Source organism: Pseudophryne corroboree, chromosome 6 (assembly GCF_028390025.1).
Source record: "Pseudophryne corroboree isolate aPseCor3 chromosome 6, aPseCor3.hap2, whole genome shotgun sequence".
NCBI lineage: Eukaryota > Metazoa > Chordata > Amphibia > Anura > Myobatrachidae > Pseudophryne > Pseudophryne corroboree.
This window is the reverse complement of record NC_086449.1, coordinates 429,850,254-429,877,055: the sequence shown is the minus strand read 5'-3', so window position 1 is coordinate 429,877,055 and position 26,802 is coordinate 429,850,254. Positions and strand designations below refer to the sequence as shown.

The 26,802-nt window shown below is 48.4% G+C and overlaps 1 protein-coding gene across 2 annotated transcripts in view; it reads left to right on the top strand.

Annotated features, from left to right (window-relative positions):
- SYPL1 (synaptophysin like 1) overlaps positions 1 to 26,802 on the top strand; it is a 166,622-nt gene that overhangs the window by 71,782 nt on the left and 68,038 nt on the right. For both annotated transcript variants that reach the window (XM_063927046.1, XM_063927047.1), the window contains one exon: positions 14,634 to 14,838. In XM_063927046.1, coding sequence (XP_063783116.1) covers positions 14,634 to 14,838 — 205 coding nt within the window. The remainder of the gene's footprint in view (positions 1 to 14,633; positions 14,839 to 26,802) is intronic.

The following is a 26,802-nucleotide window of genomic DNA, read 5'->3' as shown; positions in this document are numbered from 1 at the left end:
GGAGCAAAAACAGTATATACAGCAGCTACTGGGTTAACACTACTTTACTGTGTGATTCCTGGGACATATAGCGCTGGGGTGTGTGCTGGCATACACTCTCTCTCTGTCTCTCTAAAGGGCCTTGTGGGGGAACTGTCTTCAAATAGAGCATCCCCCGTGTGTGTGGTGTGTCGGTACACTTGTGGCGGCATGTTTGAATAGGAAGGCTATGTGGAAGCAGAGCGGGAACAAATTAATGTGGGGTCGCCGCAGACGGCGCCGACACCTGATTGGATGGATATGTGGAAGGTTTTAAATGATAATGTTACTTCCTTGCATAAAAGGTTGGATAAAGCTGAAGCCTTGGGGACAGCCGGGGTCTCAGCCCATGCCTGATCCTATGTCGCAGAGGCCGTCAGGGTCTCAGAAGCGCCCACTATCCCAAATTTGTTGACACAGATATCGACACGGATTCTGAATCCAGTGTCGATGGAGATGATGCAAAGTTACAGCCTAAAATGGCAAAAGCCCTCCGTTACATGATTATAGCAATGAAGGATGTGTTGCACATCACAGAGGAAACCCCAGTCCCTGACAAGAGGGTTTATATGTATGGGGAAAACATGAGTTAAATGAGTTATGTGAAAAGGCTTGGGAATCTCCAGATAGAAAACTGCAGATTTACAAACGGATGCTTATGGCGTATCCTTTCCCGCCAACGGACAGGTTACGCTTGGAATCCTCCCCTAGGGTAGACAAAGCTTTAACACGCTTATCCAAGAGGGTAGCCCTGCCGTCACAGGATACGGCCACCCTAAAAGAAGCTGTGGATAGAAAGCAGGAGGGTATCCTGAAGTCCGTTTATACACATTCAGGTACCTTACTAAGGCAGGTGATTGCGTCGGCCTGGATGTGTAGTGCTGTAACAGCATGGACAGATACCTTATCTGAGGAACTTGATACCTTGGACAAGGATACTATATTACTGACCCTGGGGCATATAAAAGACGCTGTGCTTTATATGAGAGATGCTCAAAGAGACATTAGCCTACTGGGCTCTAGAATAAATGCAATGTCGATTTCTGCCAGAAGGGTCCGTGGACTCTGCAATGGACAGGAGATACCAACTCAAAAAGGCACATGGAGGTTTTACCTTACAAGGGTAAGGAGTTGTTTGGGGAGGGTCTCTCGCACCTGGTCTCCACAGCTTCCCTCACAACCTAAAGGTGGGTACACACCAGTAGATATATCTGCAGATCAATTGATCTGCAGATATATCTGTGTACGGATCGGGCAGTGTGCTGTGCATACACACTGCCCGATCCGTCAGGGGGCTGACGTCATGAACTGGGCGGGCGCGCCCGCCCAGTTCACCTGTCAATCACCGGCGGCAGCCGCAGCATGTGTGCGGTCGGACGACCGCCCCGTACACACACAGCGACGCGCCAATATATCGTTAGATATATTGGCTGTCGGCTGTGCTGCGCAGCCGAAGCGATGCGTCTGAACGACGGAGTTCACAGACGTATCGCCCGTACACACTGGCCAACGGTCCCGCGATATATCGGCCGTTCAGGAGAACGGCCGATATATCGACCAGTGTGTACGGGCCTTAAGAAAGCACCGTATTACCAAATGCAGTCCTTTCGATCACAAATAGGCAAGAAAGTCCGAGGTGCGTCCTTTCTTGCCAGAGGCAGGGGTAGAGGAAAGAAGCTGCACAATACAGCTAGTTTCCAGGAACAGAAGTCCTCCCCGGCTTCCACTAAATCCACCGCATGACGCTGGAGCTCCACAGGCGGAGCTGGGCTATAGAGATTCTGTCTCAGGGATACAAGCTGGAATTCGAAGAGATGCCCCCTCACCGTTACCTCAAATCGGCCCTGCCAGCTTCCGCTTTAGAGAGGGAAATAGTGTTAGCTGCAATTCACAAATTCTATCTTCAGCAGGTGGTGGTAAAGGTTCCCCTCCTTCAACTGTGAAGGGGTTACTATTCGACCATGTTTGTGGTACCGAAACCGGACGGTTCGGTCAGACCCATATTGAATTTAAAATATACTTGAAAAGGTTCAAGTTCAAGATGGAATCGCTCAGAGCGGTCATCGCAAGTCTGGAAGGGGCGGATTTTATGGTGTCTCTGGACATAAAGGATGCATACCTTCATGTCCGCATTTATCCACCTCATCAGGTGTACCTCAGATTTGTGGTACAGGATTGTCATTACCAATTCCAGACGTTGCCGTTTGGTCTCTCCACGGCACCGAGAATATTTACTAAGGTAATGGCGGAAATGATGGTGCTCCTGCGACGGCAAGGTGTCACAATTATCCCATACTTGGACGATCTTCTCATAAAGGCGAGGTCCAGAGAGCAGTTGCTGATCAGCGTGGCACGCTCTCGGGAAGTGTTGCAACAGCACAGCTGGATTCTAAATATTCCAAAGTCGCATTTGATTCCTACGACTCGTCTGCCCTTCCTGGGCATGATTCTGGACACAGGCCAGGAGAGTGTTTATCTCCCGATGGAGAAGGCTCAGAAGCTCATGACACTGGTCAGAGACCTATTAAAGCCAAAACAGGTGTCGGTGCATCACTGCATGCGAGTCCTGGGAAAGATGGTGGCATCATACGTGGCCATGCCCTTCGGCAGGTTCCATGCGAGAACCTTTCAATGGGATCTGTTGGACAAGTGGTCCGGATCACATCTACAAATGCATCGGCTGATCACCCTATCCCCCAGGGCCAGGGTGTCTCTCCTGTGGTGGCTGCAGAGTGCTCACCTTCTTGAGGGCCGCAGATTCGGCATTCAGGACTGGGTCCTGGTGACCACGAACGCAAGCCTCCGAGGGTGGGGAGCAGTCACACAGGGAAGAAATTTCCAAGGTCTGTGGTCAAGTCAGGAGACTTGCCTTCACATCAACATCCTGGAACTAAGGGCAATATACAACGCCCTACGTCAAGTGGAGACCCTGCTTCGCGACCGATCGGTGCTGATTCAGTCAGGCAACATCACCGCAGTGGCTCATGTAAACCGCCAAGGCGGCACAAGGAGCAGGGTGGCGATGGCGGAAGCCACCAGAATTCTTCGCTGGGCAGAGAATCACGTAAGTGCGCTGTCAGCAGTGTTCATTCCGGGAGTGCAAGTCGGTGGGAACTGCCACAAGTAGACATGATGGCATCCCGCCTCAACAAACAGCTACAGAGGTATTGCGCCAGGTCAAGAGACCCTTAGGTGATAGCTGTAGACGCACTAGTGACACCGTGGGTGTTCCAGTCGGTCTATGTATTTCCTCCTCCTTCCTCTCATACCCAAGGTGCTGAGAATCTTAAGGAGTGAGAACAATACTCATTGTTCCGGATTGGCCAAGAAGTACTTTGTATCCAGAGCTGCAAGAAATGGTCACAGAGGACCCATGGCCTCTACCTTTAAGACAGGACTTGTTGCAACAGGGGCCTTGTCTGTTCCAAGACTTACCGTGGCTGCGTTTGGCGGCATGGCGGTTGAACGCCGGATCCTAGCAGAAAAAGGCATTCCGGATGAGGTTATTCCTACGCTGATAAAAGCTAGGAAGGACGTGACGGCTAAACATTATCACGGTATATGGCGAAAATATGTTGCTTGGTGTGAGGCCAGGAATGCCCCTACGGATCCAGCTGGGCCATTTCCTTCACTTCCTACAGTTGGGAGTGACCTTGGGCCTAAAATTGGGTTCCATTAAGGTCCAGATTTCGGCCCTATCCATTTTCTTTCAGAAAGAACTGGCTTCTCTTCCTGAAGTTCAGACGTTTGTAAAGGGAGTGCTGCATATTCAGCCCCCTTTTGTGCCTCCAGTGGCACCTTGGGATCTTAACGTGGTGTTGAGTTTCCTGAAGTCACACTGGTTTGAGCCACTTAAAACCGTGGAGTTAAAATTTCTCACGTGGAAGGTGGTCATGCTATTAGCCTTGGCTTCAGCTAGGCGTGTGTCAGAATTAACGGCTTTGTCACATAAAAGCCCCCATCTGGTTTTCCATTTGGATAGGGCGGAATTGCGGACCCGTCCGCAATTTCTGCCAAAAGTGGTGTCATCTTTTCATATGAACCAACCTATTGTGGTGCCTGTGGCTACTCGTGACTTGGAGCATTCCGAGTTACTAGATGTGGTCAGGGCTTTGAAGGTTTATGTAGCCAGAACGGCTAGAGTCAGGAAAACTGAGTCTCTGTTTATCCTGTATGCACCCAACAAGCTGGGTGCTCCTGCTTCAAAGCAAACTATTGCTCGCTGGATCTGTAACACGATTCAGCAGGCTCATTCTGCGTCTGGGTTGCCGCTGCCAAAATCGGTAAAAGCCCATTCCACAAGGAGGGTGGGCTCTTCTTGGGCGGCTGCCCGAGGGGTCTCATCATTACAGCTTTGCCGAGCAGCTACTTGGTCGGGTTCAAACACTTGCAAAGTTCTACAAGTTTGATACCCTGGCTGAGGAGGACCTTGTGTTTGCTCATTCGGTGCTGCAGAGTCATCCGCACTCTCCCACCCGTTTGGGAGCATTGGCATAATCCCCATGGTCCTTACTGAGTCCCCAGCATCCACTAGGACGTTAGAGAAAATAGGGTTTTACTTACCGGTAAATCTATTTCTCGTAGTCCGTAGTGGATGCTGGGCGCCCGTCCCAAGTGCGGACTTCTTATGCAATGCTTGTATATAGTTATTGCTTACATAAGGGTTATGTTATAGTTGCATCAGGGTTGATCTGATGCTCTATTATTGTTCATACTGTTAATTGGGTAAGTTTATCACAAGTTATACAGTGTGGCTGGTATGAGTCTTGCCGTGGATTCCAAAATCCTTTCCTTGTATTGTCGGCTCTTCCGGGCACAGTTTCTCTAACTGAGGTTTGGAGGAGGGACATAGAGGGAGGAGCCAGAGCACACCAGTATCCAAATTCTTTCTTCAAGTGCCCTGTCTCCTGCGGAGCCCGTCTATTCCCCATGGTCCTTACGGAGTCCCCAGCATCCACTACGGACTACGAGAAATAGATTTACCGGTAAGTAAAATACTATTTTCTCTAGGATCACGTGTGGATTCTGAACCTTCTGAAATCTCACCTAGAACCGACACAGAGGCTCCCATCCCTGGGAATGATACTGGACACGGAGTCGCAGAAAGCTTTCCTTCCGTTGGAAAAGGCATTGGTAATCCAGTCGATGGTTTGTGATGTCCTGAAGCCAACCCGGACATCGGTGCGTCTGCCTCTTATGAGGCGCTTCAATACGGAAGGTTTCACGCAAGACCCTTCCAGCTCGATCTGCTGGACAACTGGTCCTTATCGCATCTTTACATGCACCAGAGGATTCGTCTGTCACCAAAAGCCAGGATCTCCCTTCTGTGGTGGCTACAGACTTCACACCTCGTCGAGGGTTGGAGGTTCAAAATTTTGGACTGGATCCTGTTAACCACGGACGCAAGACTCCAAGTTTGGGGAGCAGTCACCCATGGTGTGCAGTTTCAAGGAAGATGGTCAAGTCAGGAAGTTGTCCTTCCAATCAATGTTCTGGAATTCAGGGCTATGTACAGTGCCCTTCTGCAGGCCTTTTATCTTCAGGATCGGGCCATTCAGGTCCAGTCGGACAATGTAACGGCAGTGACGTACATAAACCGACAGGGTGGAACGAAAAGCAGAGCAGCAATGTCAGAGGTGTCAAAAAAATGCTGTGGCGTTCTCAGCGGTCTTCATTCTGGGAGTAGACAACTGATCAGCAGACACGATCTACACCCACGGGAGTGGGGCCTTCACCCAGAAGTGTTCAGGTGCGTGACATGTCGCTGGGGAGATCCACAAATCGATATGATGGCCTCTCGTCTCAACAAGCTCAAAGCGGTATTGTTCCAGGTCAAGAGACCCACAGGCTGTGGCGGTAGACGCTCTGACGACTTCATGGGTCTATCAGAGGGTGTACGTGTTTCCTCCACTTCCTCTGATCCCAAGAATTCTCAAAAGAATGAAAAGGGAAAAGGTTCAAGCAATACTCAATACTTGCTCTGGACTGGCTAAGAATGGCCTGGTACGCGGACCTTCAGGAGATGCTCCTCGAAGATCCGTGGCCTCTACCTTTTCGCGAGGATCTTCTGCAACAGGGCCCGTTCATCTATCAGGACTTAACGAGGCTACGTTTGATGGAATGGAAGTTGAATGGCTGATTCTAGCCAGAAGCGGGATCCCTAACAAAGTTATCCCGACTATGATCCAAGCCAGGAAGGGGGTGACGTCTAAACATTACCACCGTATTTGGAAGAAATACGTCTCTTGGTGTGAGAGCAGAACTTTATTCTGCTGTGGAATTTCACCTGGGGCGTTTCCTGCTTTTTCTGCAGGCAGGTATATGGATGTGGGACTACATCTGGGCTCCATAAAAGTCCATATTTCGGCCTTGTCCATTTTCTTTCAGAAACAATTGGCTTCTCTCCCTGAGGTCCAGGTGTTTTTGAAAGGTTCTGCGCATCCAACCTCCCTTTGTGCCTCCCACGGTATCTTGGGATCTCAGTTTCGTGCTGCAGTTCTTCCAATCGGACTGGTTTGAACCATTACAGGAGGTGGACGTAAAATATCTTGCGTGGAAGACCGTCACACTGTTGGCCTTGGCTTCAGCAAGACGTGTGTCGGAGCTGGGGGCTTTGTCTCACAAGAGCCCCTATTTAATTTTCCATCAGGACAGAGCTGAACTCGGAACTCGTCAGCAATTTCTTCCGAAAGCGGTGTCAAAGTTTCACATCAACCAACAAATTGTGGTTCCAGTTATCACCAACACTTCCGCTGCTTCAAAGTCTTTGGATGTTGTGAGAGCTTTGAAGGTATACGTAAAGAGGACAGCTCGTCACAGGAAATCCGACTCGCTGTACAGGCCCACTCTACTAGGTCGGTGGGTTCTCCTGGGGTGTCTCTGCTTTACAGCTCTTCCGAACGGCTACTTGGTCTGTTTCGAACAAGTTTGCAAAGTTCTACAAGTTCAATAATTTGGCCTCTGAGGACCTTCTGTCACGTCTAGCAGAGTTTGAGGATCCGGCAGCTGAGATTTGCCAGATGAGGTAGCAGGCTGTGAATGAACCAGATGAGCGGGCTGGATATAGTTCCTTCGCATGGGACACGGAGCAATGAAGAATGTAGGCGGGGTTTGAGAGTCAATGAAAAGTATGTATTATGTACAGGGCTGAGGTAGAGAACAGAGGCTGGAGCACGATGGTTATGACGTGGCTGGAGGCAAAGAACTGTGGACTGATTTGAAAGACGAGACTGTAGATGATGAACTGTGGAACGGTGGATGATGGTTGAAGACGTGGCTGGAGACAAGGACTGTGGTTTAGAAAACGAGGCTGAAGATGATAATCTGTGGTCGTGGTACAAAGGCGTGGCTGGTGAAGGAGATCTGTGGAGTGTGGCTTGAAAGACGAGGCAGAACACCCGGGGCCGACTGTCCCCAAAGAGTCTTACTGGACTGGGTTTCCCAGGGGCGCTTCCACAGGCAGTAGCAGGGTAGGAACGGCAGGGCTGCAGCAGCAACAGAGAACCGACCAAGCAGGATCAGTAGGAACCAGAATACAGCAGGAATCCTGGGAGCACAGGCTAAAGCACCTACAACAGGGTTGTAACTTGAAGCACTGGCATCCCTATCCTAAACCAGCCCCCTTTTATAGGGAGAGCTTCCCCTGGATTGGCTGGAAGAGACGGGAAACAGGAACTATGCTCAAAACTTGGTCTCCAACATGGCGGCGCCCAGTAATGCAGACCTTTTTGCAAAGCCACATTGCTCACTGCCCCTGGTCTCCTAGCAATGGCTCGGCAAGAGCGACCCACTGTGGCGACGTCCCGCCGCCACGAGTGGACCCCCTCACCGCCGCTACTGCTGCCCACGGATCTGGCGCAGCAGCCTACCTCTGCCGCACATCGCCAAGGGGAAGCCAGCCCCGCAGCCCCAGCGTACCAGTAAGACTCCGGACGCTGACAGTACCCCCCCCCCCCCTTTGCGGGTAGACTCCGGACACCTATGTGGTTTAGTTGGAAACTTGGCATGAAATATCCGAAGAAGTCTTGGAGCATGGACATCCTCTGCATCTGCCCAAGATCTCTCCTGGCCCATACCTCTTCCAATTGAAAAGGTACTGGATGCGGCCATAACATCTGCGAGAATCAAGGATCTTGTGAATCTCAAATTCGTCTCCATGTGCTGATTGGATATTGGGTGATTTAGGCAGAGCGGCTCTAAACCGATTTAAGTACGAATGGTTTTAAGAGCGAAATATGAAGTGCATTAGGAATTCTTAACTGCGGAGGTAATTTCACTTTGTAAGCCACAGGATTCAACACTTTTTTTCGATTGGGTAAGGCCCAATAAATCTGGGAGCAAACTTTTTTGTAGGGACCTTTTAATCAAGGGTTACGTGTAGAAACCCAAACACGATCTCCTACCTTAAGGCTTGGTACAGCTTTTTTGTTTCAGATCTGCATAGGTCTTATATCTCTTGGAAGTCTTGAGCAAAGTCTTGTGAACTTGTTTCCAGGCTTCAGTAAGTTGTCGAGCGTAGGCAGGAACCTCGAGCGTAGGCAGAAGTTGGAAGTCGGGAACTCTTGGATGGTAACCATAATTAATGAAGAATGGAGAAGATTTTGTGGCAGAGTGATAAAGATTGTTATGGGCAAATTCTGCGAATGGGATGAAGTCCAGCCAGTTGTCCTGTAAGGAGGACATGAATAAACGCAGAAAAGTCTCCAGATCTTGGTTCACTCTCTCTGACCATCCGTGTGGGGATGATAGCCTGAGGAGAAGTTTAATTTCAGGCCAAGAGCAGAACATAGGGGTCTCCAAAACTTGGCCACAAATTGAGGACCTCTATCAGACACGATTTCCTGTGGTAGACCATGGAGTCGAAAGATCTCTGCTATAAACAATTTTGCCAACTGGGATGCAGATGGAAGGTTAGCCAGAGGAACAAAGTGTGCCATTTTAGAGAATCGGTCAACTATGACCCATACGGTGTTCCGGCCACCAGACATAGGTAAATCTGTAATAAAGTCCATAGAAATATGCGTCCATGGTCTTAGTGGTACCGGTAAAGGATGGAGTAACCCGGCTGGTGGACCTTTGGGACTTTTATGCTGAGCACATTTTGGACAGGCAACCACGAATTCCTAAACGTCAGTCCTGAGATGAGGCCACCAGTAGGAGCGCTGAATGAATTTAAGTGTCTTATGACCGCCCGCATGGCCCATGAAGGAGGAGGAGTGAGCCCATGTGAGAAGTTTTTTGCGCAGATTTGGTGCAACGAAGATCTTCCCTGGAGGAGGAAGTGGAGAGGTATTAGTTGCCGAAAAAGAGGTGGATTCCAAGATAAATTGCTCTTTTGAACAGTCAGAGGGTTCTTCTGTAATTAGGGAGCGAGATAAGGCATCTGCCTTTTTTTTGAGGGAACCTGGTCGGTAACTGAGTTTAAAATTAAAACGGGTAAAGAAGAGTGCCCATCTTGCTTGGCGTGGGTTCAGACATCGGGCTGACTGTAGATACAGGAGGTTCTTGTGATCTGTAGTTACCGAAATTGGATGCTGAGCTCCCTCCAACAAATACCTCCACTCCTCAAAGGCCAACTTAATTGCCAGTAATTCCTGTTCCCCAATAGCATAATTCCTTTCAGCGGGGGAGAATCTTCGCGAGAAGAACGCACAGGGATGGACCTTCTTGTCCTCAAAGCTGGGATAATACTGCTCCCACAGTAGAGGCATCAACCTCCACCAAGAACGGACGGCTGAGATTGGGTTGTTGAAGAACTGGAGCAGTTGTGAAGGCCTCCTTTAAAGATGAAAAAGCTTCCAAAGCCTCAGGAGACCACTTGGCAGGATCGGCTCCCTTCCTAGTTAATGCGGTTATAGGAGCTATGACAGAAGAATAATTTTGAATGAATCTTCGGTAGAAGTTGGCAAACCCCAGGAAACGTTGAATTCCTTTAAGGGTAGCTGGAAGTGCCCAATCCTGAATCACCTGTGCTTTAGCAGGGTCCATATGTAACTTCTTCCCTGAAAGAATGTAACCGAGGAATGGAATTGTGGGTACTTCAAAGGTGCACTTCTCTAACTTACAGAATAACTGATTCCTTCGTAAACGAGTTAACACTTCTTTGACTTGTTCCCGATGGGTCTTCAGATCCTTAGAAAAAATGAGGATGTCATCCAGATATACTACCAAGCAGTCATAGAGAAGATCTCTGAAGATTTCGTTAACGAACTCTTGAAAGACGGCTGGGGCGTTACATAGGCCAAAGGGCATTACCAGGTATTCGTAATGGCCGTCGCGGGTATTAAATCCCGTCTTCCATTCGTCCCCTGGGCGAATACGTATAAGATTGTAGGCCCCCCCGTAAGTCCAACTTAGTAAATACAGTAGCTCCTTTAACACGATCGAACAGTTCTGGAATCATAGGTAACTGATATCTGTTCTTAACTGTTATGTCATTGAGACCTCTATAGTCAATACAGGGCCGCAACCCCCCCATCTTTCTTTTTGACAAAGAAAAACCCAGCTCCAGCCGGAGATGTAGAAGACCTGATGAACCCTTTCTCCAAGTTCTCCCGGATATACTCAGACATGGCCTGTGTCTCGGGAAAGAGAGAGGGTAAATTCGACCTTGGGGAAGAGTCTTACCCGGTACTAGCTCAATGGGACAATCCCAAGTACGATGTGGAGGCAAGGTGTCCGCCCCTTGCTTACTGAAAACATCTTGAAAAGCTTGGTACTCCACAGGAAGGCTGGAAGAACAGAGAGGTCTAACTGAAGGTAAACAGTTCTGAAAACAGTCTTGTCCCCAAGAGAACATCCATAGTTTGCCAATCTATGTGGGGATTGTATCTGATTAACCATGGAAACCCTAGGATTAGTTCATGAGAGGCTTTAGGAATTACAAGGAAAGAGATTTCTTCTGAATGGAGAACTCCCACCTTCATCTTGAGAGGAATAGTACGAAAGGATATAATACCCTCAGGGATATAACTTCCATCCACTGCGGTAACAGAAATGGTACGATCCAAAGGAACCGTTTGTATTCCAGATCGTTTGACCAGAGCTGATGTAATGAAGCTTTCGGCGGCTCCTGAGTCGAGTAGTGCAGGGATGAGAAGAGAAGAAGGGAGCTCCAATTGGGTTAACAGGACAGACTCTTTCTTGGTATGTAATTCTGAGAATTCTCCTAGCTTTACCTCTCCAGCACAAACTAGGAGCAGGCAATTCCCGGACGTAGATTGCAAGTTTTAACAAAGTGATCAGATGCACCACAATACAGGCAGAGGTTCCCTTGTCGCCGTCTCTGACGTTCTTCATTGGAGAGGCGGGAATGATTAATCTACATGGGTTTTTCCACAGTTGGTGATGATGGTTTTGTTGGAAGAACAACTCTAGGCTTAGGGCGATCTGACCGCAACCTCTCCATACAGCGTTCTCTGTACCTCACGTCTAACTTATTGCATAAAGAAATGAGTGTTTCCAACTTATCAGGTACGTCATGAGTTGCGAGGTCATCTTTGATCTTTTCTGAGAGACCGCTCCATAAAACTGCAATGAGAGCCACCTCATTCCAGTTCAGTTCCGAGGAAAGGGTGCGAAACTGGATCACGTACTGACTGACTGTACGCGTGCCCTGACGTAGACGCAGGATCTCCAACGAGGCAGCTGAAGTCCTGTCCGGTCCGTCAAAGCCCATTCCAACGCTTGCCCGGTAAGTAAAGAAATTATATAGGCTACTTTGGTTCGTGCCGATGGGAAGTTGTCTGACTGTAGTTCGAACTGGATTTCGCACTGGTTAAGAAACCCGCGGCATTGTTTTGGATTCCCATCGAATTTATTGGGAGGTGGCAAATGCAACCGTGGAAGTGGTACTGGTACAGGAGGAAGCTGGACCGGAGGTGCTAATGTGGGAGCAGCTGTAGATACTTGATACATGGCAACACAGAGAGAATCAAGACGTTCAGACATACTCTGCATGAACTGCACGATTTGAGATTGTGTGGCCTCCTGCTTACTTAAGCGAGAACAGATATCTGTAGTTGAATCCCCTCCTGAGGCCTGATCACCCATCAAATCCATTGGGCCAGTACTTACTGTCACGTCTAGCAGAGTTTGAGGATTCGGCAGCTGAGATTTGCCCAAGGAGGTAGCCGGCTGTGAATGAACCAGATGAGGGGGCTGGATATAGTTCCTTCGCATGGGACACGGAGCAATGAAGAACGTAGGCGGGGTTTTAGAGTCAATGGAAAGTATTTATTATGTACAGGGCTGAGGTAGAGAACCGAGGCTGGAGCACAATGGTTAAGACGTGGCTGGAGGCAAAGAACTGTGGACTGTGATTTGAAAGACGAGACTGTAGATGATGAACTGTGGATGATGGTTGAAGATGTGGCTGGAGACCAGGACTGTGGTTTGGAAAATGAGGCTGGTCGGTGGTACAAAGGCGTGGCTGGTGAAGGAGATCTGTGGAGTGTGGCTTGAAAGACGAGGCAGAAGACCCGAGTCCGACTGTGCCCAAAGAGTCTTACTGGACCGGGTTATCCAGGGGCGCTTTCACAGGCAGTAGCAGGGTAGGAACGGCAGGGCTGCAGCAGCAACAGAGAACCGACCAAGCAGGATCAGGAGGAACCAGAATACAGCAGGAATCCTGGGAGCACAGGCTAAAGCACCTACAACAGGGTTGTAACTTGAAGCACTGGCATCCCTGTCCTAAACCAGCCCACTTTTTATAGGGAGAGCTTCCCCTGGATTAGCTGAAAGAGACGGGAAACAGGAACTATGCTCAAAACTTGGTCTCCAACATGGCGGCGCCCAGTACTGCAGACTTTTTTGCAAAGCCACATTGCTCACTGCCCCTGGTCTCCTAGCAATGGCTCAGCAAGAGCGACCCACTGTAGCGACGTCCCGCCGCTACAGCTGTCCACGGATCTGGCACAGCAGCCCACCTCTGCTGCTGCCCGCACATTGCCAAGGAAGCCAGCCCCGCGGCCCAAGCGTACCGGTAAGACTCCAGACGCTGACACCTTCAGCTTGGTCAGTCAGTGCTGCAGGAACCACAGCACTCTCCCACCTGGTTTGGGAGCTTTGGTACATCCTTATGGTACTAAATGGACCCCAGTATTCTCTAGGACGTAAGAGAAAATAGGGTTTTAATTACCTACCAGTAAATCCTTTTCTCGTAGCCCATAGAGGATACTGGGCGCCTGCCCGGTGCTTCGTTTTTCTTACGCTGTTACTTGGTTAAGTATTGGTTCAGCTGTTTTCTGTTCCTGTTTAAAGTTGGGTTAGCAAGCCTTCCTCTATTTGTGTGTGCTGGTTTGGAAACTCACCACTACCTTTATCTATCCTTCTCTCAAAGTATGTTAGTCTCCTCAGGCACAGTTTCCTAGACTGACTGGTAGGAGGGGCATAGAGGGAGTAGCTAGCCCACACTATCAAATTCTTAAAGTGCCCATGGCTCCTAGTGGACCCGTCTATACCCCATGGTACTAAATGGAACCCCAGTATCCTCTACTGACTACGAGAAAAGGATTTACTGGTAGGCAATTAAAATCCTATTTTTCTTATTTTGTAATAATTGCATACCATAATGAGATATCATGGTGATGGGAAGCACAGAATGCATTTATGTTTGATATATACCTTACACACACAGCCTGAAGGTCATTTAATACAATATTTTTAATAAATTTGTGTATTAAACAAAGTTTGTGTACATTTGAGCCATTAGAAAACAAAGGTTTCGCTATCTCACTCAAAAAAAAAATATCTGTATTTCGGATTATTCTGTATTTCGTAATATTTGGATATGGGATACTCAACCTGTATATCACTATCAAATGAATTGTACTTGTATAAAGTATGTATATGTATGTGTGTGTGTGTGTGTATATGTATGTATATGTATGTATATATATATATATATATATATAATGTGTGTGTGTTGTAGCATATGTCTTGGTATGATGCTATTGTTACTGGGCAATCACTTGGCTACTTCTGAATCTGTAATACTGCACCAGACACAGAATAATTGCTAGCATGCCAAGATCATTTTCAGTTTTAAGTTACATGGTCTAGGTACTTGAAAAATTGCAGTTATTGGTTCTTTGCAATATTCCCATCTTTGAAAAGGGTGAATTAAAGAAAATACAAATGCTTTTTGAAAAATCATTCTATTGATACAAAAATCACCTAATAGATGAAGACAGCATCTAAAGTATTTATACTGAAAAGTAATAAGATAAAAATTATACATTCAGACATAGGCCTGCCGGGGGCTATCCAATTAGCCCCTATAAGCCTTGGCTTGCGCTGGCTTATCTGGGATTTTGTTTCACTGCCTCAGGCAGGCGAAACCAAATCCCCAGAAACAGACCCGTTTCAGCCAAAAATGTGAGCCACCAGGTCCTGTGCAACTCTGCTAGCAATGGGCGTTGTTGTTGTTGTTGCTGCGACTAGGATGCACTAAGACTGTGCTGATTAATTTGTTATGTGACAGGTGTATATATATATCTGTGTGCGGTTGAGTCTGTATATGAAGCACAGCGGAACTTGGCATGAAAAATCCCATGTTATAACTGTTTTTGCATGTACACTAATTTTCATTCCCTTCCTGTGCTTTATTCCTTTAGGTTAAATGAAATCACATTTAGCAAAATTTCTGGTTTAGTCTGCAACAGCAGCTGGGATGATTTGCACCTTACAGCGGATTTTTCTGCTCCTGCCCAATTTTACGTTACAATTGCAGTGTTTGCGTTCCTTTACTGTATTGGTGCCCTTGTCTTGTACCTTGGGTTCAGGCATCTCTATCAGGACTCTCAGAAGCTGCCATTAATTGTAAGTACTATTTTGTCTGACTTAAATATTACTAACATCCCCATGTCTTGTTTAAGAAAGTAACAATAATCTTCATACCAAATAGATGTATAGGGGTAGGGTTAGTACAGGTTGAGTATCCCTTATCCAAAATGCATGGGACCAGAGGTATTTTGGATATGGGATTTTTCCGTATTTTGGAATAATTGCATACCATAATGATATATCATGGTGATGGTACCTAAGTCTAAGCACAGAATGCATTTATGTTTTACATACACCTTATACACACAGCCTGAAGGTCATTTTAGCCAATATTTTTTATAACTTTGTGCATTAAACAAAGCGTGTCTACATTCACACAATTCATTTATGTTTCATATACACCTTGGCCCTCATTCCGAGTTGTTCGCTCGGAGTTTTTCATCGCATCGCAGTGAGAATTCTCTTAGTGCGCATGCGCAATGTTCGCACTGCGACTGCGCCAAGTAATTTTACTATGAAGAAAGTAAGTTTACTCACGGCTTTTTCATCGCTCCGACGTTCGCATTGTGATTGACAGGAAATGGGTGTTACTGGGCGGATGCACGGCGTTTTAAGGGCGTGTGACTCAAAACGCTACCGTTTCCGGAAAAAACGCAGGCGTGTCTGGAGAAACGGTGGGAGTGCTTGGGCGAACGCTGGGTGTGTTTATGACGTCAGCCGGGACCGAAAAGCACTGAACTGATCGCACAGGCAGAGTAAGTCTGAAGCTACTCTAAAACTGCTAACTCGTTTGTGATCGCAATATTGCGCATACATCGGTCGCACATTTAAGAAGTTTAGATTCACTCCCAGTAGGCGGCGGCTTAGCGTGTGTAACTCTGCTGAAATCGCCTTGCGAGCGAACAACTCGGAATGAGGGCCCTTATACACACAGCCTGAAGGTCATTTTAGCCAATATTTTTTATAACTTTGTGCATTAAACAAAGCGTGTCTACATTCACACAATTCATTTATGTTTCATATACACCTTATACACACAGCCTGAAGGTCATTTAATACAATATTTTTAATAACTGTGTGTATTAAACAAAGTTTGTGTACATTGGCCCTCATTCCGAGTTGTTCGCTCTGTGTTTTTCATCGCATCGCAGTGAAATTCCGCTTAGTGCGCATGCGCAATGTTCGCACTGCGACTGCGCCAAGTAACTTTACTATGAAGTTAGTATTTTTACTCACGGCTTTTTCATCGCTCCGGCGATCGCATTGTGATTGACAGGAAATGGGTGTTACTGGGCGGAAACACAGCGTTTTATGGGCGTGTGGCTGAAAACGCTACCGTTTCTCTATCGTCCTAGTGGATGCTGGGGTTCCTGAAAGGACCATGGGGAATAGCGGCTCCGCAGGAGACAGGGCACAAAAAGTAAAGCTTTTCCGATCAGGTGGTGTGCACTGGCTCCTCCCCCTATGACCCTCCTCCAGACTCCAGTTAGATTTTTGTGCCCGGCCGAGAAGGGTGCAATCTAGGTGGCTCTCCTAAAGAGCTGCTTAGAGAAAGTTTAGCTAGGTTTTTTATTTTACAGTGATTCCTGCTGGCAACAGGATCACTGCAGCGAGGGACTGAGGGGAGAAGGAGTCAACTCACCTGCGTGCAGGATGGATTGGCTTCTTGGCTACTGGACATCAAGCTCCAGAGGGACGATCACAGGTACAGCCTGGATGGTCACCGGAGCCGCGCCGCCGGCCCCCTTGCAGATGCTGAAGGCAGAAGAGGTCCAGAATCGGCGGCTGAAGACTCCTGCAGTCTTCTAAAGGTAGCGCACAGCACTGCAGCTGTGCGCCATTTTCCTCTCAGCACACTTCACACGGCAGTCACTGAGGGTGCAGGGCGCTGGGAGGGGGGCGCCCTGGGAGGCAAATGAGTACCTAAAAAGGCTAAAAATACCTCACATATAGCCCTAGAGGCTATATGGAGATATTTAACCCCTGCCTGATTTCTCTAAATAGCGGGAGACGAGCCCGCCGGAAAAGGGGCGGGGCCTATCTCCTCAGCACACGGCGCCATTTCCTCTCACAGCTCCGCTGGTCAGGACGGCTCCCAGGTCTCTCCCCTGCACTGCACTACAGAAACAGGGTAAAACAGAGAGGGGGGGCAAATTTATGGCGATATTTTTATATAACAAAGCAGCTATAGGGGAGCACTTATTATAAGGCTATCCCTGATATATATATAGCGCTTTTGGTGTGTGCTGGCAAACTCTCCCTCTGTCTCCCCAAAGGGCTAGTGGGTCCTGTCTTCATTAGGAGCATTCCCTGTGTGTCTGCTGTGTGTCGGTACGTGTGTGTCGACATGTATGAGGACGATATTGGTGTGGAGGCGGAGCAATTGCCAAATATGGGGATGTCACCTCCTAGGGGGTCGACACCAGAATGGATGCCTTTATTTATGGAACTACGGGATAGTGTCAACACGCTAAAGCAGTCGTTTGACGACATGAGACGGCCGGACAATCAATTAGTGCCTGTCCAGGCGACTCAAACACCGTCAGGGGCTGTGAAACGCCCTTTGCCTCAGTCGGTCGACACAGACCCAGACACAGGCGATGACTCCAGTGGTGACGGTGACGAATCAACCGTATTTTCCAGTAGGGCCACACGTTATATGATTTTGGCAATGAAGGAGGCGTTACATTTAGCTGATACTACAGGTACCACTAAACAGGGTATTATGTGGGGTATGAAAAAACTACCTATAGTTTTTCCTGAATCAGAAGAACTAAATGACGTGTGTAATGAAGCGTGGGTTGCCCCTGATAAAAAGCTGATAATTTCAAAGAAATTATTGGCATTATACCCTTTCCCGCCAGAGGTTAGGGAGCGCTGGGAAACACCTCCTAGGGTGGACAAGGCGCTAACACGCTTATCTAAACAAGTGGCGTTACCCTCTCCTGAGACGGCCGCACTTAAAGATCCATCAGATAGGAGGATGGAAAATATCCAAAAAAGTATATACACACATGCAGGTGTTATACTACGACCAGCTGTAGCAACTGCCTGGATGGGCAGTGCGGGGGTAGTTTGGTCAGAGTCCCTGATTGAAAATATTGATACCCTGGACAGGGACAATATTTTACTGTCGTTAGAACAAATAAAGGATGCATTTCTTTATATGCGTGATGCACAGAGGGATATATGCACACTGGCATCACGGGTAAGTGCTATGTCCATTTCGGCCAGAAGAGCTTTATGGACGCGACAGTGGACAGGCGATGCGGATTCAAAACGGCATATGGAAGTTTTGCCGTATAAGGGGGAGGAGTTATTTGGAGTCGGTCTATCAGATTTGGTGGCCACGGCTACAGCCGGGAAATCCACCTTTCTACCTCAAGTCACTCCCCAACAGAAAAAGGCACCGACTTTTCAACCGCAGCCCTTTCGTTCCTTTAAAAATAAGAGAGCAAAGGGCTATTCATATCTGCCACGAGGCAAAGGTCGAGGGAAGAGACAGCAACACGCAGCTCCTTCCCAGGATCAGAAGCCCTCCCCGGCTTCTACAAAAGCCTCAGCATGACGCTGGGGCTTCTCAAGCGGACTCGGGGACGGTGGGGGGTCGTCTCAAAAATTACAGCGCGCAGTGGGCTCACTCGCAAGTAGATCCCTGGATCCTGCAGATAATATCTCAGGGATACAGGTTGGAATTAGAGACAGATCCACCTCGCCGTTTCCTGAAGTCTGCTTTACCAACGTCCCCCTCCGAAAGGGAGACGGTGTTGGAAGCCATTCACAAGCTGTACTCTCAGCAGGTGATAGTCAAGGTACCTCTTCTGCAACAAGGGAAGGGGTATTATTCCACTCTTTTTGTGGTACCGAAGCCGGATGGCTTGGTAAGGCCTATTCTAAATCTGAAGTCCTTGAACCTGTACATAAAGAAGTTCAAGTTCAAAATGGAGTCACTCAGAGCAGTGATAGCGAACCTGGAAGAGGGGGACTTTATGGTATCCTTGGACATCAAGGATGCGTATCTCCACGTTCCAATTTACCCCTCACACCAGGGGTACCTCAGGTTCGTTGTACAAAACTGTCACTATCAGTTTCAGACGCTGCCGTTCGGATTGTCCACGGCACCTCGGATCTTTACAAAGGTAATGGCCGAGATGATGATTCTTCTTCGAAGAAAAGGCGTATTAATTATCCCATACTTGGACGATCTCCTAATAAGGGCGAGGTCCAGAGAACAGCTAGAGATGGGATTAGCACTGTCTCAAGAAGTGCTAAAACAGCACGGGTGGATTCTGAATATTCCAAAATCCCAGTTAATGCCGACAACTCGTCTGCTGTTCCTAGGGATGATTCTGGACACGGTTCAGAAAAAGGTTTTTCTCCCGGAGGAAAAAGCCAAGGAGTTATCCGAGCTTGTCAGGAACCTCCTAAAACCAGGAAAGGTGTCTGTACATCAATGCACAAGAGTCCTGGGAAAAATGGTGGCTTCTTACGAAGCGATTCCATTCGGCAGATTCCACGCAAGAATTTTCCAAAGGGATCTGTTGGACAAATGGTCAGGGTCGCATCTTCAGATGCACCTACGGATAACCCTGTCTCCAAGGACAAGGGTGTCTCTTCTGTGGTGGTTGCAGAGTGCTCATCTATTGGAGGGCCGCAGATTCGGCATACAGGATTGGATCCTGGTGACCACGGACGCCAGCCTGAGAGGCTGGGGAGCAGTCACACAAGGAAGAAACTTCCAGGGAGTATGGACGAGCCTGGAAACGTCTCTTCACATAAACATTCTGGAACTAAGAGCAATATACAATGCTCTAAACCAGGCAGAACCTCTGCTTCAGGGAAAACCGGTGTTGATCCAGTCGGACAACATCACGGCAGTCGCCCATGTGAACAGACAGGGCGGCACAAGAAGCAGGAGTGCAATGGCAGAAGCTGCAAGGATTCTTCGCTGGGCAGAGAATCATGTGATAGCACTGTCAGCAGTGTTCATCCCGGGAGTGGACAACTGGGAAGCAGACTTCCTCAGCAGACACGATCTTCACCCGGGAGAGTGGGGACTTCATCCTGAAGTCTTCCACATGCTGGTAACCCGTTGGGAAAGACCAATGGTGGACATGATGGCGTCTCGCCTCAACAAAAAACTGGACAGGTATTGCGCCAGGTCAAGAGATCCGCAGGCAATAGCTGTGGACGCGCTGGTAACGCCTTGGGTGTACCAGTCGGTGTATGTGTTTCCTCCTCTGCCTCTCATACCAAAAGTATTGAGAATTATACGGCAAGGAGGCGTAAGAACGATACTAGTGGTTCCGGATTGGCCAAGGAGGACTTGGTACCCGGAACTTCAAGAGATGATCACGGAAGATCCGTGGCCTCTACCTCTAAGGAGGGACTTGCTTCAGCAGGGTCCCTGTCTGTTTCAAGACTTACCGCGGCTGCGTTTGACGGCATGGCGGTTGAACGCCGGATCCTAAAGGAAAAAGGCATGCCGGAAGAAGTCATTCCTACTTTGATTAAAGCAAGGAAGGAAGTAACCGTGCAACATTATCACCGAATTTGGCGAAAATATGTTGCGTGGTGCGAAGATCGGAGTGCTCCGACGGAGGAATTTCAACTGGGTCGATTCCTACATTTCCTGCAATCAGGATTGTCAATGGGTCTCAAATTGGGATCTATTAAGGTTCAAATTTCGGCCCTGTCGATTTTCTTTCAAAAAGAATTGGCTTCAGTCCCTGAAGTCCAGACCTTTGTTAAGGGAGTGCTGCATATACAGCCTCCTGTGGTGCCTCCAGTGGCACCGTGGGATCTCAATGTGGTTTTGGACTTCCTAAAATCTCATTGGTTTGAACCACTAAAAAAGGTGGATTTGAAATATCTCACATGGAAAGTGACCATGCTTCTAGCCCTGGCTTCTGCCAGGAGAGTGTCAGAATTGGCAGCTTTATCTTACAAAAGCCCATATCTGATTTTCCATTCGGACAGGGCAGAACTGCGGACTCGTCCGCATTTTCTCCCTAAGGTGGTGTCAGCATTTCATCTGAACCAGCCTATTGTAGTGCCTGCGGCTACAAGTGACTTGGAGGACTCCAAGTTACTGGACGTTGTCAGAGCATTAAAAATATATATTGCAAGGACAGCTGGAGTCAGAAAATCTGACTCGTTGTTTATATTGTATGCACCCAACAAGATGGGTGCTCCTGCGTCTAAGCAGACGATTGCTCGTTGGATCTGTAGCACAATCCAACTTGCACATTCTGTGGCAGGCCTGCCACAGCCTAAATCTGTAAAGGCCCACTCCACAAGGAAGGTGGGCTCATCTTGGGCGGCTGCCCGAGGGGTCTCGGCATTACAACTTTGCCGAGCAGCTACGTGGTCAGGGGAGAACACGTTTGTAAAATTTTACAAATTTGATACTCTGGCTAAGGAGGACCTGGAGTTCTCTCATTCGGTGCTGCAGAGTCATCCGCACTCTCCCGCCCGTTTGGGAGCTTTGGTATAATCCCCATGGTCCTTTCAGGAACCCCAGCATCCACTAGGACGATAGAGAAAATAAGATTTTACTTACCGATAAATCTATTTCTCGGAGTCCGTAGTGGATGCTGGGCGCCCATCCCAAGTGCGGATTATCTGCATAAATTGTACATAGTTATTGTTAACTAATTCGGGTTATTGTTAAAGGAAGCCATCTTTCAGAGGCTCCGCTGTTATCATACTGTTAACTGGGTTTAGATCACAAGTTGTACGGTGTGATTGGTGTGGCTGGTATGAGTCTTACCCGGGATTCAAAATCCTCCCTTATTGTGTACGCTCGTCCGGGCACAGTACCTAACTGGAGTCTGGAGGAGGGTCATAGGGGGAGGAGCCAGTGCACACCACCTGATCGGAAAAGCTTTACTTTTTGTGCCCTGTCTCCTGCGGAGCCGCTATTCCCCATGGTCCTTTCAGGAACCCCAGCATCCACTACGGACTCCGAGAAATAGATTTATCGGTAAGTAAAATCTTATTTTCCGGAAAAAACGCAGGAGTGGCCGGGGAAACGGTGGGAGTGCCTGGGCGAACGCTGGGTGTGTTTATGACGTCAACCAGGAACGAAAAGCACTGAACTGATCGCACAGGCAGAGTAAGTCTGAAGCTACTCAGAAACTGCTAACTCGTTTGTGATCGCAATATTGCGCATACATCGGTCGCACATTTAAGAAGGTAAGATTCACTCCCAGTAGGCGGCGGCTTAGCGTGTGTAACTCTGCTACATTCGCATTGTGAGCGATCAACTCGGAATGAGGGCCATTGAACCATCAGAAAACAAAAGTTTCACTATCTCACTCTCGCTCAAAAAAGTCCGTATTTTGGAATATTCCGTTATTTGGATATGGGATACTCAACCTGTAATAGTGTCAAACTTAACTTTTGCTTTCTGCTTCACTCCTTACAACTAGGGACATATCCAATTAGCCTTGTTCACCTGACTTGCGGTTGCGTACAAAGTCTTTGGTATTTAATGAGGCTTTTTTCTCACAGGCGCAAAGTCTGAGAGAGTCCTTATTTTAAGTTAGTGTTAGGACTTGGTTCAGCGCCCCTGTGACGAATCCCCTAATGAATAATTAAGCAATAACATTTTTTTTTTTCTAATTAGCTTCATTTGGCTAATAATTACATGTCCTTTTTGGGGCAATATTCTGCAAAATGGAAAACAATGGGTAAAAAGATGTGGGTGAGGGTATATGGGGGTGTTGTATGGATGGGACAGGTGTATTTAACATTGCAGGTGAGAGTTACAAGTGTTTCTCTGACGTCCCCGTGGATGCTGGGGACTCCGTAAGGACCATGGGGAATAGCGGCTCCGCAGGAGACTGGGCACAAAAGTAAAGCTTTAGGACTACCTGGTGTGCACTGGCTCCTCCCCCTATGACCCTCCTCCAAGCCTCAGTTAGATTTTTGTGCCCGAACGAGAAGGGTGCACACTAGGTGGCTCTCCTGAGCTGCTTAGTGAAAAGTTTAGTTTTAGGTTTGTTATTTTCAGTGAGACCTGCTGGCAACAGGCTCACTGCATCGAGGGACTAAGGGGAGAAGAAGCGAACTCACCTGCGTGCAGAGTGGATTGGGCTTCTTAGGCTACTGGACACCATTAGCTCCAGAGGGATCGAACACAGGCCCAGCCATGGAGTCCGGTCCCAGAGCCGCGCCGCCGGCCCCCTTACAGCGCCAGAAGCAAGAAGAGGTCCGGAAAATCGGCGGCAGAAGACATCCTGTCTTCACCAAGGTAGCGCACAGCACTGCAGCTGTGCGCCATTGCTCCTCAGCACACTTCACACTTCGGTCACTGAGGGTGCAGGGCGCTAGGGGGGGGGGCGCCCTGAGCAGCAATAAAAACACCTTGGCTGGCGAAAATACATCACATATAGCCCCCAGGGCTATATGGATGAATTTTAACCCCTGCCAGAATCCATAAAAAGGCAGGAGAAAAGTCAGCGAAAAAGGGGCAGAGCCTATCTCCTCAGCACACTGGCGCCATTTTCCCTCACAGCTCCGTTGGAGGGAAGCTCCCTGGCTCTCCCCTGCACTCACTACACTACAGAAAGGGTTAAAAAAGAGAGGGGGGCACTAATTAGGCGCAGTATTAACAATACAGCAGCTATAAGGGGAAAAACACTTATATAAGGTTATCCCTGTATATATATATATATATATATATATATATATAGCGCTCTGGTGTGTGCTGGCAAACTCTCCCTCTGTCTCCCCAAAGGGCTAGTGGGGTCCTGTCCTCTATCAGAGCATTCCCTGTGTGTGTGCTGTGTGTCGGTACGTTTGTGTCGACATGTATGAGGAGGAAAATGATGTGGAGGCGGAGCAAATTGCCTGTAATAGGGATGTCACCCCCTAGGGGGTCGACACCTGAGTGGGTGAACTGTTGGAAGGAATTAACAGTGACAGCTCTTTACAAAAGATAGTGGTTGACATGAGACAGCCGGCTACTCAGCTTGTGCCTGTCCAGACGTCTCATAGGCCGTCAGGGGCTCTAAAGCGCCCGTTACCTCAGATGGCAGATACAGACGCCGACACGGATACTGACTCCAGTGTCGACGGTGAAGAGACAAATGTGACTTCCAGTAGGGCCACACGTTACATGATTGAGGCAATGAAAAATGTTTTACACATTTCTGATAATACGAGTACCACCAAAAATGGGTATTATGTTCGGTGAGGAAAAACTACCTGTAGTTTTCCTGAATCTGAGAATTTAAATGAGGTGTGTGATGAAGCGTGGGTTTCCCCCGATAAAAACTGATAATTTCTAAAAAGTTATTGGCATTATATCCTTTCCCGCCAGAGGTTAGGGTGCGTTGGGAAACACCCCCTAGGGTGGATAAAGCGCTCACACGCTTGTAAAAACAAGGGCTCTACCCTCTCCTGAGATGGCCGCCCTTAAGGATCCTGCTGATAGAAAGCAGGAGGGTATCCTAAAATGTATTTACACACATACTGGTGTTATACTGCGACCAGCAATCGCCTCAGCCTGGATGTGCAGTGTGGGGTTGGCGTGGTCGGATTCACTGACTGAGAATATTGATACCCTAGATAGGGACAGTATATTATTGCCTATAGAGCATTAAGAGTAAGTGCGTTGTCCATTTCTGCCAGAAGAGGGTTATGGACACGACAGTGGTCAGGTGATGCGGATTCCAAACGGCATATGAAAGTATTGCCTTATAAAGGGGAGGAGTTATTTGGGGTCGGTCTTTCAGACCTGGTGGCCACGGCAACAGCTGGGAAATCCACGTTTTTACCCCAGGTCGCCTCTCAACATAAGAAGACGCCGTATTATCAGGCGCAGTCCTTTCGTTCCCATAAGGGCAAGCGGGCAAAAGGTTCCTCATTTCTGCCCCGTGACAGAGGAAGAGGAAAAAGGCTGCAGAAATCAGCCAGTTCCCAGGAACAGAAGCCCTCTCCCGCCTCTGCCAAGCCCTCAGCATGACGCTGGGGCTTTACAAGCGGACTCAGGCACGGTGGGGGCCCGTCTCAAGAATTTCAGCGCGCAGTGGGCTCACTCGCAAGTAGACCCCTGGATCCTTCAGGTGGTATCTCAGGGGTACAAATTGGAATTCGAGACGTCTCTCCCTCGCCGTTTCCTAAAGTCGGATTTATCGACGTCTCCCTCCGACAGGGAGGCAGTTTTGGAAGCCATTCACAAGCTGTATTCCCAGCAGGTGATAATCAAGGTACCCCTCCTGCAACAGGGAAAGGGGTATTATACTGTTGTGGTACCGAAGCCGGACGGCTCGGTGAGACCGATTTTTAAATCTAAAATCTTTGAACACTTACATACAAAAGTTCAAATTCAAGATGGAGTCACTCAGAGCAGTGATTGCGAACCTGGAAGAAGGGGACTACATGGTGTCTCTGGACATCAAGGATGCTTACCTTCATGTCCCAATTTACCCTTCTCACCAAGGGTACCTCAGGTTTGTGGTACAGAACTGTCACTATTAGTTTCAGACGCTGCCGTTTGGATGGTCCACGGCACCCCGGGTCTTTACCAAGGTAATGGCCGAAATGATGATACTCCTTCGAAGGAAGGGAGTTTTAGTTATCCCTTACTTGGACGATCTCCTGATAAGGGTAAGATCCAGAGAACAGTTGGAGGTCGGTGTAGCACTATCTCAGGTAGTGTTGCGGCAGCACGGTTGGATTCTCAATATTCCAAAATCGCAGCTGGTTCCAACGACTCGTCTTCTGTTCCTATGGATGATCCTGGACACAGTCCAGTAAAAGGTGTTTCTCCCGGAGGAGAAAGCCAGGGAGTTATCCGAGCTAGTCAGGAACCTCATAAAACCGAGCCAAGTCTCAGTGCATCAATGCACAAGGGTTATGGGAAAAATGGTGGCTTCCTACGAAGCAATCCCATTCGGCAGATTCCACGCAAGAACTTTCCAGTGGGACCTGCTGGACAAATGGTCCGGGTCGCATCTTCAGATGCATCACCGGATAACCCTGTCACCAAGGACAAGGGTGTCCCTCCTGTGGTGGTTGCAGAGTGCTCATCTTCTAGAGGGCCGCAGATTCGGCATTCAGGACTGGGTCCTGGTGACCACGGATGCCAGCCTGCGAGGCTGGGGAGCAGTCACACAGGGAAGAAATTTCCAGGGCTTATGGTCAAGCCTGGAGACATCACTTCACATGAATATCCTGAAGCTAAGGGCCATTTACAATGCTCTAAGCTTAGCAAGACCTCTGCTTCAAGGTCAGCCGGTGTTGATCCAGTCGGACAACATCACGGCAGTCACCCACGTAAACAGACAGGGTGGCACAAGAAGCAGGAGGGCAATGGCAGAAGCTGCAAGGATTCTTCGCTGGGCGGAAAATCATGTGATAGCACTGTCGGCAGTATTCACACGACCTCCACCCGGGAGAGTGGGGACTTCACCCAGAAGTCTTCCACATGAGTATAAACCGTTGGGAAAAACTCGACAGGTATTGCGCCAGGTCAAGGGACCCTCAGGCAATAGCTGTAGACGCTCTGGTAACACCGTGGGTGTACCGGTCAGTGTATGTGTTCCATCCTGTGCCTCTCATACCCAAGGTACTGAGAATTATAAGATGGAGAGGAGTAAGCACTATATTCGTGGCTCCGGATTGGCCAAGAAGGACTTGGTAACCGGAACTTCAAGAGATGCTCACGGAGGATCCGTGGCCTCTACCTCTAAGAAGGGACCTGCTCCAGCAAGGACCCTGTCTGTTCCAAGACTTACGGCGGCTGCTTTTTTTACGGCATGGCGGTTGAACGCCGGATCCTAAAGGAAAAAGGCATTCCGGATGAAGTCATCCCTATCCTGATCAAAGCCAGGAAGGATGTAACCGCAAAACATTATCACCGCATTTGGCGAAAATGTGTTGCGTGGTGCGAGGCCAGTAAGGCCCGACGGAGGAATTTCAACTGGGTCGATTCCTACATTTCCTGCAAACAGGAGTGTCTATGGGCCTGAAATTGGGGTCCATTAAGGT